This window comes from Echiichthys vipera (assembly GCF_963691815.1).
Source record: "Echiichthys vipera genome assembly, chromosome: 20".
In the NCBI taxonomy this organism is placed as follows: Eukaryota; Metazoa; Chordata; class Actinopteri; order Perciformes; family Trachinidae; genus Echiichthys; species Echiichthys vipera.
The window spans coordinates 24045730-24060093 of NC_139845.1; the positions used below are offsets into that span (position 1 = coordinate 24045730).

General features: G+C 40.9%; 1 protein-coding gene across 1 annotated transcript in view; it reads right to left on the reverse strand.

The window, feature by feature from the left end:
* Positions 1-14364, reverse strand: part of LOC310962832 (EF-hand calcium-binding domain-containing protein 6-like) — a gene marked incomplete at both ends in the record, with an annotated part of 67619 nt that overhangs the window by 15754 nt on the left and 37501 nt on the right. The window contains 5 exons of the mRNA XM_083935429.1: positions 3790-3906; positions 4078-4226; positions 4630-4763; positions 7294-7412; positions 9036-9172. Of these exons, the coding sequence (XP_083791555.1) occupies positions 3790-3906; positions 4078-4226; positions 4630-4763; positions 7294-7412; positions 9036-9172 (656 nt within the window). The remainder of the gene's footprint in view (positions 1-3789; positions 3907-4077; positions 4227-4629; positions 4764-7293; positions 7413-9035; positions 9173-14364) is intronic.

Sequence of the window (14364 nt, forward strand, 5' to 3'; positions counted from 1 at the left end):
GGCTGCTCTTCAGAGACTAATACATTTTGAGTTACATGTGTGTATGTGTGTGTGTGTGTGTGTGTGTGTGTGTGTGTGTGTGTGTGTGTGTGTGTGTGTGTGTGTTTGTGTGTGTGTGTGTGTGTGTGTGTGTGTGTGTGTGTGTGTGTGTGTGTTCTTGAGAACTAACCACACAACACCACATATGCCTATGTTGTATGCTGTTACACACAGTTCATTAAAGTCGTGAAGGTGTCATCCGTGTCCCTGTTCTAACGTGTTTTGCCACACCTGGAGCAAAGTCTGAAATCAGAATCAGATGGAGAGCAGAAGTTTTATACAGTTCTTAATTGTAGCCTCAGTAACAACAAAAATGATATGTAATTATACCATGTGGAGCTGCACTGAACCTGCTCCGCTCAGTTGTCTTCATTAATTTTGAGCAATGAGACTGCGTTGCGCCCGTGGATGACAAACTGAGGAAACAGGCTACACCTTCCTACAACAACAATGTCTTCACCTGATTGGATCAACGCTTCACTTGTGGGCTGCCTGCTATTTGATTTCTAAAAAGATCATTGTAACAGCTGGTTTGGATATTTCCTCTGATTACAAAAATATTTCACTGAAATGTGTTTCTGAAATCTTTTTTATCTGGGAAATAAGCCGATGCTGAATCTGTCTACATTTTTGATCAACAACAGTTAATTTAAAAGATTTTCTGGAGTTTTGTAAGGCAGTAAGTCTGGACACTCATTTTCATAAAGTAAAGCTCAACTTTATGAAAAACAGGAGTTGGCAAATCCAAGCCCCGTATATCAAAACCCCCCTCCTGGCCCGATTGCTGAAAAACACATGCTAAAGTGCCCTCTAGGAGCCAAAATGCGTGCTAAACAAACAACAAAACAAACAAACAAAAACATTTCTTTTTTTTTGGTGCTGTGGCGTATGCACATCAGCCTGTAGCCTGTGACGGCTGTCTGTCCAACTCTCGCATCATACCACCAGCTGCAGCCAATAACGGTTCAAAATGGACAATGGAGAGGAGTATAAAGAAGAGACTGCGGAGGAGCCAGTCGAGGAGCACCCATGGCCTTATTCAAAAGAACAATTCGAGTTTATGGGGTCTAAGAATAATTCTTGGCGAATGTGCTGCGTCTTATGCAAACCTAAAATCCATGAAGTGTTGGCATTCAAGAACTCTCCTTCAAACCTCATGAAACACATACAGGTAAGTCATTAAGGCTAGCTAATGTGTTAACGTTACATTAGCTAGTAATGTTGCACTAAATTGGGCTGGTTAGGCTAGGTCTAGGCTAAGTTAATTAACTAGCTACCGTTATCAGGCTACCCTATATGACCATTTTAATGTGCTAAATCAACTTGGAGCCCAGGACTTCTTTTCGACAATCAAGCAGAGGGATCAACGGGACGGTAACACCAAGCAACTAAAGTCCTACCTGGCCAGTCCAACTGATACTATGGACATCTTTAAAACATTTTCATCTGTGTGCCACCTGTCTCTTAAGCTAAACCCACCACTACCTGCCTCAGCTGCCCGTGAGAGTCTTTTTAGCACAGCAGGAATGATTTTTTGACCCAAGAGGGCTTAGCTATGTTCCAAGAGCTTTGAAAACCTTTTTCTCTTGAAGTTGAACAAACAATTTTTGGTAGATTTGTTTTCCCTGCCTTCACATTAGACTTGCATAGATGGATGGGGTGATGTAGTGTAGAAATGAAGATGGGGGTCTAGTATGTGTTATAGTAGTAGTATTGTTGCCTGATGTGCAATTCAAAAGGTTGATTACCAGTTGGACCTACGAGCCAATCTGTAACACCACAGTTTAGAAGCCAATCCTGGTCCAGATATGTTATGAAGTGTGATGTGTGAACCTGACGTGTACAATACAAATGCCTACAATTGACTATGGTAAAGTACATTAGGATACATCTTGTGTTTGTTCAAACAACAAAATTGATTAAATGGATTCCATATAAATGATCGTGTGGTTATTAGCTTTGCAGTGAATCGTGCAATAGAAATACTTTTTACTTTTTATAATACTTTTGAGTAAATTTCAGAGCCCGTACTTTTTACTTTTACTTAAATGAATATTTGGATCAGTACCTTCACTTTAACTTAAGTTGTTTTTTACACATGTAGTTTTACTTCTACTCAAGTAAAGAATTTGGGTACTTTTGCCATCTCTGGAGAGTCCCCTGCCTCGGCTAACAGTGTTTAGCTCGGGGCGGCAAATTGGACGCATTAAAACATCTTTTTTAACCACTACTACTGTTCAAAATAACAGCAAACCTCTGCAGTAACATGAGAACAGTCCCTACACAGAAAACAAAGCACCAAAAAGATAGTTAATGAAACCAGAGTTTATTTAAAGAGTGTTTTAATGACTTACCTACTGGCCCCTGTACCAGCTCCTCTCATAGTCAAGTCCATTCAAGTGGATTACCAAAGTCAATCCCAAAGGAAGGAGTCTGTTGCTGATTTATTCCAGAAAAACACATAAACATTGTGGTTTGCTGCAGACACAGTAATCATTCTGCATAAGCGTCTCTATCGGCGTCTCAAGATCCAGATTCGAAACAATAAGCCACTGGTTTATCAGAGCAGGTCGTCGTACCACAATTGCAGCCTATGAAAAGTTTCTGGGTTGTAAGTTTTCATTTATGTTTCGCAGCCGGGAAAGATACAAACACGAACCATTCTGTCTCTCTTCACTTCAAGTTGCAGGCTAGTCGTCTTTACCCAGGGCTGCACTCACTGTGCGTCTTCACAACACACCCTCCCTGCCCCCGATCCCTGAGATGCTGCAGGGAAAGTTGTGTGGGACATTTCACCAAACTGCAACAAACCACAAAATTTACGTGTTTTGCTGGAATAAATCATTAATGGGCTCCTTTCTTTTAGATTGTATTTGGTAATCCACTTGAATGGAGCAGCTGGTACCAGGGCCAGTAGGTAAGTCTTTCAAATCACTCTTTTAAGACACTCCGTGTTGGTGATTTGTTTTCTGTGTAGGGACTCTTCTCATGCTACTGCAGAGGTTTGCTGTTATTTTGAGCAGTATTGGTGGTTAAAAGAGACATTTTAATGCGTCCAACTCGCCGCCCTGAGCTTATTCGTGTAAGCTGCGGCAGGCTGTTAGCAACTCTCCGGAAAATCTACGTTAATAGTTCATACATGAAATTATCACTATCATTGCTGTGTTTAACAGCATGGCCCCCGGATTTGCAGAGGACATAAGAAAGTTCAAGTATGTTAACTTTGGGTGGTAATGCCATCTACTGAAATCGTTGTCAGTGTTCTCTGACAGATTCACCTTATTTTACCGACCTGCTCTCGTCCACTTAAATTCTATCAGGTTTGCTGTTTACTGGTGCCTGAATCCATGTGAATGGAGCATTATTCAGCCTTTCTGCACAACTAGCACCAGCGACTTTTATGCGGAAACTGTACAGATCAATCAACCTGCCGTGATGTAGAGCTCACACTGAACGTGAGCACAGAACTAAGCCCTAGTTGATTTTGTTATTGAGGTTCATCCGAACAAGATGACCGAAGTTATCCTCAAAATTCTAGCATTAATTCTACTATGAACACAAAGTAGGAAGAAAAAAGGAAAAATATGGCGCTGCAGGTGGCTGGAAAATGCACACAGTATGGTCTGTCTGTTCTGCAGCACAGTTCAGTTTTATATCAGAACCCGTCAACACAGAAGTTGGGAGACCTGTGAACATGTGATGACCTCAGCACATGTGTGAAAAGGGCTGAAGATATCATCTCAAACTGACCTGTCCGTGCGAAGATCCGTGTGAGGTTCTGTGTCTTTTCTCTCTTCTTTGCCCGGGCTCATGAAGTGGCCCAAGAAGTGTTTCCACCTCACTGGCCCTGCTGCTCTTACACCATAACTGCAAACACACAAAAAATCCATACACATGCATGAAAAATATATTACACAGAATAGATGATAGCTAGATTTTAAGATTTAAGGAGTAAAGGGCAGGGAGGTTGGCGCTGAGTAGGATGGTAGAAAGAGGGAAGAAAAAAAAGACAGATGAATAAAATATTGCTTTCCCTACCAGCTGGTCAGCTTCTGGAAGGAATGAGGGTCCATGGGAAATATAAAGCTGCTGAGAATTGCCCTGAGAACATCCTGTTTTACCAGGCCAGAGTGGGTGGGGTCAAAGGCCTGCAGCGCTTGCCACACCGGGGTAGAGTTCATACACATCTGACAGGTAGAAGAACACACTGATGTACAAACATTCATATTTTAGAGACAGACCTTTCTCTGTCTTTTTCTCTCCTCAATAAAGACAGGAAATGAGTCATCTCTGGTTTCGGTTACCATAGAGAACGTCCCAGAGCGGCTTGAATGTGTGAGAGGAGAGCCATCCCCGACTCTGCCGCCTTTCCCGCAAATTAACCATGATTAACACACTAACTCAAGAACATATTTTTTCTGGGTAAACATTTTAATTAGAAGTGTTCCCTTTGCCGTTTGCATCCTGACACGCCACTTAGAGCCAATTTAGCCATCCCTCTTTAAAAGGGATAATGCAGGGGAGAAGGCCAGATGGTGATTCAGAAACAGGAGGGACAAAACACACAATGTCATTAACACAAGTCTGCACCTTGTCGTGGAAGAGAGTCTGCAGCTTCCTGCGTGACAGGACCGATGGGGCATCACGCAGACTGGAAAGAGATTCTGGGCTCGGCTTTCTCTGTTTGTCTTTCTCATGCGGAGTTGTCCCTCGGCTGCACACTTCTAAAAAACACAAGGATTTTTTTATTTTCTAGCCAGTGAGAGACCCCCGTAGCAGCTCACCTCCCCGGTCCCACTGATAATTCAGAGTCAATACCACAGTCTGCTGCAAGAAAGCATGGTGGATCATAGGTTATTGCGTTTATATATCCATACTTGTGGGGGGATTTGCCAACTAGCAGCCACTCTTGCTCTTCTTTGGTTCCCCGGATGTCAACACTGCATTTTATACACAGCATTCCAACACTGCATTTTGCATCTGAATTTGACCTGTTTAATTTTTTTAACTTTAAATTCATAACATTGCATTTTATACATTGTATCTTGCTTCTGAATTTGGCATAGTGAAATTTTTAACTTTGAATTTTTTAATGTTGAATTTTTTTATCTTGAATTATTTAACATTGAATTTATGAACATTGGAAAAATAAAGTATTACATTCAGAGTCAAAACGTTCAGATACATATTTTCAGCGCATAAATATTCAGTGCTAGAACCAATTGGATGATGCGTCTGAATTTGCTATTTTTTATCGTGTAGATTTAGACTTTGGCCATGCTAGTGGCGCCATACATTCCGACAGCAAAGGCAAGGTCAGTCAATCGGTCCACCACTTTGGTCCACAATGAAATATCTCAAAAAATACGACATGCATTATTTGTTACAGCTATCCATGGTGACAAGGATTTTACGTGAAATGGCTTGGCAACTAATGAAAAAATTGCAATGTTCAGGCATTCGTGGTAACCTCAGGCTGTATTGTAATCACACTGACAATCCCCTGACCTTTCATCCAGCTCCATAACCAAGTCAAAATTCCAATGTGTCCAGTACTTTGGTTTATTACCAATCAGCCTCAGTTACTTTACAGTATGTTTAGTGCTAATTTCAAAATACTAGCATGCTAACATACGGAACGAAGACAGCAAACAATATTGCTAAAGATGCATCAGTATTTTCACTGTAAGCATGTTTGCTTAAAATGTTGTGGGTGACATTAATTTACTGATGGACATTTGGAAGAGGTGCATAATTAAATAGGCCGCGTATTCTGAAGAAGCTGTCCCCAGTGGTGGACCCTCAAGGCCAGCAAGGCATTCTCTGCTGGCCTAAACATAATCAGGAATATATTTATTTAATATGTATTCTTTCCACAAATATGTATTAAATTCCCCATAGTCTATACTCTTCATTTCATAGCTTTCCTAAGTTGGTTGCTCTGCTTCCAGCCCCAGGTCGAGATTGGGGGGGGGGGGGGGTGCTGGCGTTTATGTTAAATTTTTTATCCAATCATTATTCCGCTATCATGTGTTGCCAGCGTCCAAAATCTGCCTTTACGCCTTCAGAAGCAACAGTGCTGGCGCATGGTGGCTTAAAGTCAATGATAACAGACCTGTGGCGTTAACCAATCAGCGTCAAGTTGGGTTCACTGGCGCCTGCTAGCAGGCCTACAGCGTCAGTGCATGCACGTCTTTTGATTGGATACGCGATAGAGAGAGAGATAGAGGCAGAGCTATGCAAAGCTGTGCAAAGCAGACCTGAGCAGACCTGTCAATGTGATAAGCGGGAAATAAGGAAATGTCTAATTTGTGTAGCGCGACAAGTTGCGCGACCCTTTCCTTAGAAAAAAGGTCCGATGTTTCCTGGTCACAAACAAAGCAGGGAACATCGGACCCTTTTCTTGGAATAAGGTCTGATGCCCCCTGGTCACAAACAAAGCTGGGAACAAAGGACCTTTTCTTAAAAAAGGAGGCCCGTAGCAGTCCTGACGTGCAATGGGTCATCCGACCTGGGTATAGGGGCAAAAGGCTAATAGGGGAATCCGGAGAACATAGGTACGCTCCCGAAATCAGCACAATGCCCGCAGCCTCGCAAAGCAGCTAACATGACTGTATACTCATAAAGGTATTTTAAATGTTTTTTAATACACACAAATACTACGCCTAGCAGCCAAAAAACATGGGCCCCAACGGGCTGCAGGGTTTATACCTGCTGCACAGACAGTGTGTTTTTGCTGCCAGCTTCACTGTGTGCATATTGAATTTTGCCAAGTGATAATGCAGTTGGTTCTGCAGGTTTGGTAGCGTAGGCTGTGTTAACTGGAACTGAATTAATTAACTGGATGATTTTGACAACAGAATCATGGATACACATTGATCTGATGTAAATGTAAAATGTAAAAAAAAACTCACAAGGCTGCTGCCCCACAAGGAAAAATCAGAGTTGAGCTTCAGTGGTCGATGTCGCACATTTGCAGCCATTTCACGGCTTGTCTACGCATCATGAATTCTGGCCGTAAAACACGACAATATGATGACAAGACAATATTACCTCACATAAATAGGGGATCAATGTTGGTTTTAAAACTGTACTTATTAATATTTTATTTAATAAATTAAAACAATAGGATCCCTTCAGTAACTTTAAAAATAATGCTCAGAAAAGTTTAAGCATCTCTGTAAGTGTTCCCTGCTGCTCTCTCTCTCTCACATATATTCTCTAAATCCACATCTGAATCCATTGTATACATACCAAGCTTGGTGCAGACTGGAGCAATTTTGGAGTCATAGCTGTCACTGAAGCCTAGCTTCTCCAGGAACAGCTCGTAAGAAATGTTAGAGGTGTTGTTGGGACTGTAGTGATTCCACAGCCTAGAAAAAAGCATGCAGATGCTGGTTGTTCATGTATAAATAAATGGTACTTGGGACCTATAATGTCAAGAACATGTTAACGACGAGATAGGAAACAAGGTCATACTTTGTGCTTGGCTTTATCTGTATCTATTCACATAAGACAGACAGAGCAAGTGTGTGTATGTGTGTGTGTGAGAGCGCTAAAACCAATTAAAGCCATTGAAAATGAACCTGTCACACACAATCCTCTAGAGCCGCGTCAAAAATGTTGAGGAGTGTTTCTGGAGTGGATTTGACTGCTGGCCCAGAAGTTTTAAAAGTCAATTAGCTCTCTTATCCTGAGACAAAGGCTGACCACAAAGTTAGTGCTAGTGATCTCGTCCTAAGGAACAATCGGCAAATGACCTTGTGCTTACTAGCAGCATAAGCAGAAACATTGGAAAATGCATTTACTCAGACTACATCCAATCATTTATGTTTTAAAACCCATAATTTTTGCCCCGTTTACCTTTCAGAACCCCCTAAAATTCTGCTGACCCCTTTTTATTTTGAAAGTGCTGGTCGGGCTTTAGTCTGGATGAGCAGAAATGGAGACTTCTGGAAACGATGACGCAGACACCCACTTTCAATTCCCGATCATGCTTTTAGTCCCGACGTGTCCTTCCCTGTTTCGATTAGTATGGGCCGAGATTCTGAAATGGTGTTTAAACACTGTTGAGGATGGAAATTGTTGTAATTTGCCATTTTAAAATGAAAACATAGTAGTTTGGGTGTGGCCTCACTGTCTTCGCAAGTGTTGCGGAAGAGGAGTAAATCCACACCTCACTTGTGTACAGTTAATATAAAGCTACAGCTACTTATATAGCTGATGAACAAACTTCCAGAAAACTGCAGGTCTGCTGCAGCTCTCAGCTCTTTTCAATGAAGACCGAAGGCTTTTCTATTAGCCGCTGCTTTTCATTAAACTGCACTGTAACTTCTGTAACTGTAACCATCTTTTATATGTTTTAAAAATGACCTTTTATGCGTTTTAAATCTTTTATATGTCTTTGAAATTAGCTTTTTATGCGTGTTAAATCTTTTAAATGTTATAAATGACCTTTTATATGTTTTAAATTTATATGTTTCATGTGTCATTCTCCCGATGCATTTAATGTTTTATGTGAAGCACTTTGAATTGCCTTGTTGAATTATGCTATACAAATAAACTTGCCTTGCCTTGATTAGCTTAGCTGAGAACAAAGACTGGAAGCAGTGAGTCTTGGTTGTGTGTATTGTTATTCAAGTGCATTTTTTCTTAAAATAGAATAAGAGTGCATTGTATTAATTGTTTTTGGTAGTTTTGTTCAGTTATTTTGGATATTTAAAATATCTTCTAGTTCTCACTTTAAATATTCTTTAGAAATCAACGTTTTTTTGATTTTTGACCAGGTATACTTGCATCATTATGCCATTATCATTATATGGTCTCAAAACGGCAATAGTATCGCTTATCGCAATGATTTCTGTTACAATTGTTTTGCCCAGCAAAATTTGTTATTGTGACAGGCCTAAGTGTGTGAGCTTTTGCATGCGGCTGCATAGACTTGATGTGCGATCTGTTGTGTCAAACAGTGCCAGATGTATACCACAAACCCCCACCTCTGAAACTCCTTGTCTGTCAGGTTGATGCAGTAGTTGTCCAGGATGCGGCGGAACTCGTGCTGCTGGATGTGTCCTTCTCGGTTGTAGTCAAACAGGCTGAACACTCTGATCACGGTCCTCAGGTTGCCTCCGATCTGCAGGGTTCACATACAATGATTGACAGCAACAGCAACACTACACCTCAGCGGCCCCTGTGAACTCCTGAACCCGGGAAACTTGTGAGGCTCGGCTCGCCGGAGCTTTCATCCCTGTGAACATGGTTATTGACACTCCTGCCTTGATCTTAGGAAGCCCGGGTCTATTCCCCAAAGTGCTGACAACTGATGAGGTGGGAGAAGGCAAAGTGGAGGTGCAAAGATGGCTGTTGGCAGATGAAATAGAGAGAAGAGAAGGGGGAGTGAGGACACTGAGGGGGATTATGGGTCGGTAAAGCACAGACAGAGAGGTTTATGGTTTAGAACAGCAGCTTGAAATGAAGGTGCTGAAAATTGTGACATATAGCAGGAATCTCTGATCTCATTTCCACCTAGAATTTCAGAGCAGAGTTTTTTCTGAAATGAGGATATTTCTTGGTTATACATACAACTTTAATGTTAAAGGTTTCAAGTAAATCCTTGTTTCCGTAGACACCATTTTTTCTACGCTGGTGAAAATAGATCACAAAAGTATGTCATGATCAAATCCACATGATAATGTGACAGCTCGTTAATTGCTGGTCTACTGAGATTATTGGAGTCTAAAAACAAGGTCATGGGCCAAAAATGCTGAAAAACAATTATTTTAGATCATCATGTGACACTACACACTCCATAAAGTACAAATGAAACTCAAATGAAACAGTATCCCAGCTTCTTAAGGTGAAGAGGCCTTACTTACTGTATTATTAAAGGTTTCATATTGTAAAAAGTTAGATTTACATGTCATTTTACTATAAAGCAGGTGGAGGTGCTAACAATACTGTGACAGTATCAAGAGGAGAAATGCACACAGCCTGTATTCACAAACTGTGCCCTTAAGGAGCCGTCAGGACTTCTGGGCAGTTCTAGTTACTGCACTTAAGCTTTGCAGGGCAGTATACCATATATAGGTAGACAGTGCCGTTACGGTCATTTCCCGGCTGCAATGACAGTGGAGAGACAAAGAAGCTGCAGATATGACAGACCCATAAACACTGACCAATCAGAGTAGACTGGGCTTTTCATGAGGAGGGCTTAAAGAGACAAGCGCAAAGACGGGGGTATATTCACATGGACAGAAAATGTGTTTTTTGAACATTAAAGTATGTAAACACGTTATAGGACAAAACCCAAATACAAGTTTGAACCTGAAAATGAGCATATGTCCTATTTAATGGCTTTTAATAATACTCAGAACTTAGAATGCCTTGAGTTTTTGTCCTTGTTTGCCTTACTTAAAGCCTTTAAAAGCAGAATATCTTTATATAAATGAATTCCTTGTGCAAAATCCTGTCTCCTTAAAACATCAGGCTGTTCTCATTCCAAGGGCGTTAAATTTGTCACATCCCTCAGGGGGTTCAACTGTAAACCCATCTGTGCTGACATTGGCACTAAGAGCAAGTGTGCCAGGCTTAAGGAGGAAGCTTGAGGTGGTGGATGGGTCAAACAAATATAGAACTTTCAATCAATATATCGGGGTTCGTGTCCTGTTCATGTCCCATTTATGTCTCATGCATCATGGTAGACCTACACTTATTTTATGGCACCCACAGTCTTTTCCTAACCCTAACCAAGGGGTTCTGTTGCCTAAACCTAACCACATAGTTTTATTTCAGTTAACAACGGAAACAATGGCGTATTAAACAGTGACCGGGAGCATCATACTTCTGACACGCAGGGCTACCCAGGGCTACCGCCTAGTGACACCAAAAGGGTCATGACAAAATGGCAGTATGTGACGAGTTGGGGTGAGAACGGGTTGAAAAAGTATATTCATATTAAATTTATGTGCAATCCCAAGTCGGTCAGGATTACATTTCTGTCAGCTTAAAGTGTAATTCCAGAGCAAAATCATCCCATCTTTTTCAGCACTTACATAAATCAAATAAGCCAATTATATTATATTCAATTTTTTTGGTGTTTCAACTGATAGATAGATAGAATATGAATGAAGAATGAAGAAAATGAATAGTAAGGTGCACTGGCAAGATTAATATATATATATATATATATATATATATATATATATATATATATATATATATATATATATATATATATATATATATATATATATATATATATATATAAATACATAGTGTACAGTAGTAATAGTCAGGAAATTTGAAGTAGGCATTTTATAATAATAATAATAATAATAACAATAATACAGATAATAACAGTGTGTAATAATGTATATTACTCGTATATAGTACTACTAATGGTAGCAATAGTATAACAAGAACAATATATATCAATAATAATGATAATAACAATACCAATAGTAATAGTGTACTTGCACATGTACATAATATATGATATGTATGGGATATGTAGTATGGGTATAATATACATACTGATATTAAAAATTACTATAACTAAACAATGTATACATACCATAAATACTATACTAATTATTATATAATTAGCTTTTAATTATTATTTATTATATAATAAGATTTACAGAGAAATACAGTAGAGTCGCTAACAGCCAGACGTGGCACTGATTAGCTCGGGGCAGTACAGTGAAGACATTCAAACGTCTTTTTAAACCATTTACACTGCTCAAAATAACAGCAAACCTCTGCAGCAGCATGCGAAGAGTCCCTACACAGAAAACAAAGCACCAATGGGCTCCTTCCTTTTGGATTGACTTTAGTATTCCATTTGAATGGACTTTACTATGAGAGGAGCTGGTACAGGGGCCAGTAGGTAAGTCTTTAAAACACTCTTCTAATAAACTCTGGGTTCACTAACTACGTTGTTGGTGCTTCGTTTTATGTGTAGGGACTCTGGAATTACACTTTAAAGATGTTTATTTTGAACGTATCTGAGGAAAAAGTGTTTTGTTTACTGAAACTTGTGAAAATGAGGACAAATAAACTTCACGTTTTGGCCTGCAACTTCTTAACCTAAACTAAGTCTCAGAAAGAGAAAAAGTCCTTGATTCTGAGCGCTGAGACAAATGCATCTATATAATCCACGCCCATTTGTGTCTAGCTCGATTTCTGACCATTTAAGGAGTGTTTAAGGGTGGGCTTAATAATGCACATGTACAGGCATGTGCGTGCGCACGTGTATGAGCATGAGCACGAGCATTGGCAGCGGTCCTGACACTATACCGTAGGTGTGAATGGTTGTCTGTGCCCCGTTATAGACTGGTGTCCTGTCCAGGGTGTACCCCGCCTCACATCCGATGTCGGCTGCCAAACCACCCTCCTCCCTTCCTCACTCTCTCACTTGTGTGCTGTGCTCCAGCTCACAAACGGTCAAAGATGCAGGGAACCTTGACTGACGTACTGAATTGGGAAGAGCTGTCCTCTGAAAAGTATGAAAAAGACCCCAGCCCTGAGTCATTTATCTGGAATTTATTTTTCCCCTCCTGTGTATTTCCGTAGAGCTGAAACAGCCCCCATTGCCCAGTGACATAAATGTTGTGTGATAACCACCTATAGACCACTTCACCGGAGAAAGACCGTTTTTAATAAATTGTGTTTTGCCATTTTAACCTGTGGTCCTGTGTCTGTTTTTAGTTCAGTGTGGCTTCCAACTGGTCCAATTTGTCTGAACCTTTAATTTTACTACTTCAATAGTGTATTGTGACATATGTATGACTGTCCTTCTCATATCTCAAGAACCCTTCATCCAATCAACGCTGCAAGTACACTCCAAACAGGTAAGCCCCCCAGCAGCACTGCAAGTAGCTATACCAGGATTGCAAGTAATCTGCCTTTTTTCAAATGGGCACCCACTCTGAACAGGCTTTTGGGCACGGAACTAGTTTAATAAAAAGGTAAGCGTTAACTCCAGCTACCCCACCCCTCCACACCATAGACTGTATGGTATCTAACGCTGCAGGTTTGACAGCTCCCCACAAACCAATTCTTGCTTTTACCTTAAGTTTTGTACAGTTTGAGGAAGTGGAGCTGTGTTGTGCATCTTTATATACAGGTGCTCCACATCCTTATCCCCTCCCTCAGTGAAGGAGACACTACTTCGCACATTGCTTCAAAAAGCTGGCATTGCCAATATATGAGTGTAACTCTCACTGAGGATCAGAGCAGCAGAGCTCTGGGGATCTACAGGCACAAAGAGATTATATACGTGTGTAATTTGGAGCTCCCTCACACTCTGAGAAGATGCATGATGAGGCTTTGGATCCAGTTAACATTGTTCGAGCTCAGCTGCAGTCACTCAGTCTATCTGAATGAGCGCCCCAGCCAAGTCTAGCCCGTCCCGCCTTACAATGTCTCTGCCATGCACCAACTCCCTCCGTAGCTCCGGGGCGCCACGCAAACCACAGAGGAACAAGAGCAGAGATACTAAATATACCCCCAGTGACTCTTGGGTAATCAGAGTCTTCTGTCGCCCAGAGAAGTCTCAGTCTAATTGCACTCTGATTGCCAAGTCTCTCAGTGACAGGCGTGGAGGGGGCCTCCCTCATGTGCTGTTACAATGACATTGTCTCTACAAAGACACAAAATAGAGCATATGGAGAAGAGTCAAGCAAAAATATACAAGACGCTGACCTCTAAAACACTATAGTTCCATATTTCCTGCAATGCACCTGACCAGACGAAGTTGTTTTTCTATAATTCCAGAGTTCACGTATTTAGTTCCCTTTTGAATTACAAGGGAGGTGTTTCACAGCAGTAAAACTTTGAACAACTTCACTCTTTTTATAATCTAACAACTTTAGCTTCCTTACAAGCATAACAATTAGCCCTGCATTTACACCACCTTTCATTCTACCACAGTCAGAGGGAAGGGGAAAGCGCTCCACAGCAGCCCGTGCGTTTAAAAAAAGATCAAATGAAAGTGAATTTATTAAAGACAGATATAAATATGATCTGCCCCTCCACCCCCTGTGTCCCTCCCTCCTCCCGTTCCAACTTAGAGGATTCTGTGCTAATTAGAAATGTGTTAAAATCACAAAGGAGGGAGAGAGGAGATCATACGGTATTAATGAACAGAGACAGAGGGATATCATCCAATCTCCATCTCTATCTCCATCTCATCTCTCCCTCTGCACACACACTCCCCCTCGCCTTTTATCTGCCTTTGTTTCCTCCTCTCAATTCCCTTGCAAACTTTGTTTCCTTTTCTTTCCCTTTCTTTCCCCCCTTTTGTCTTTCAGCCCATGTTTCCCT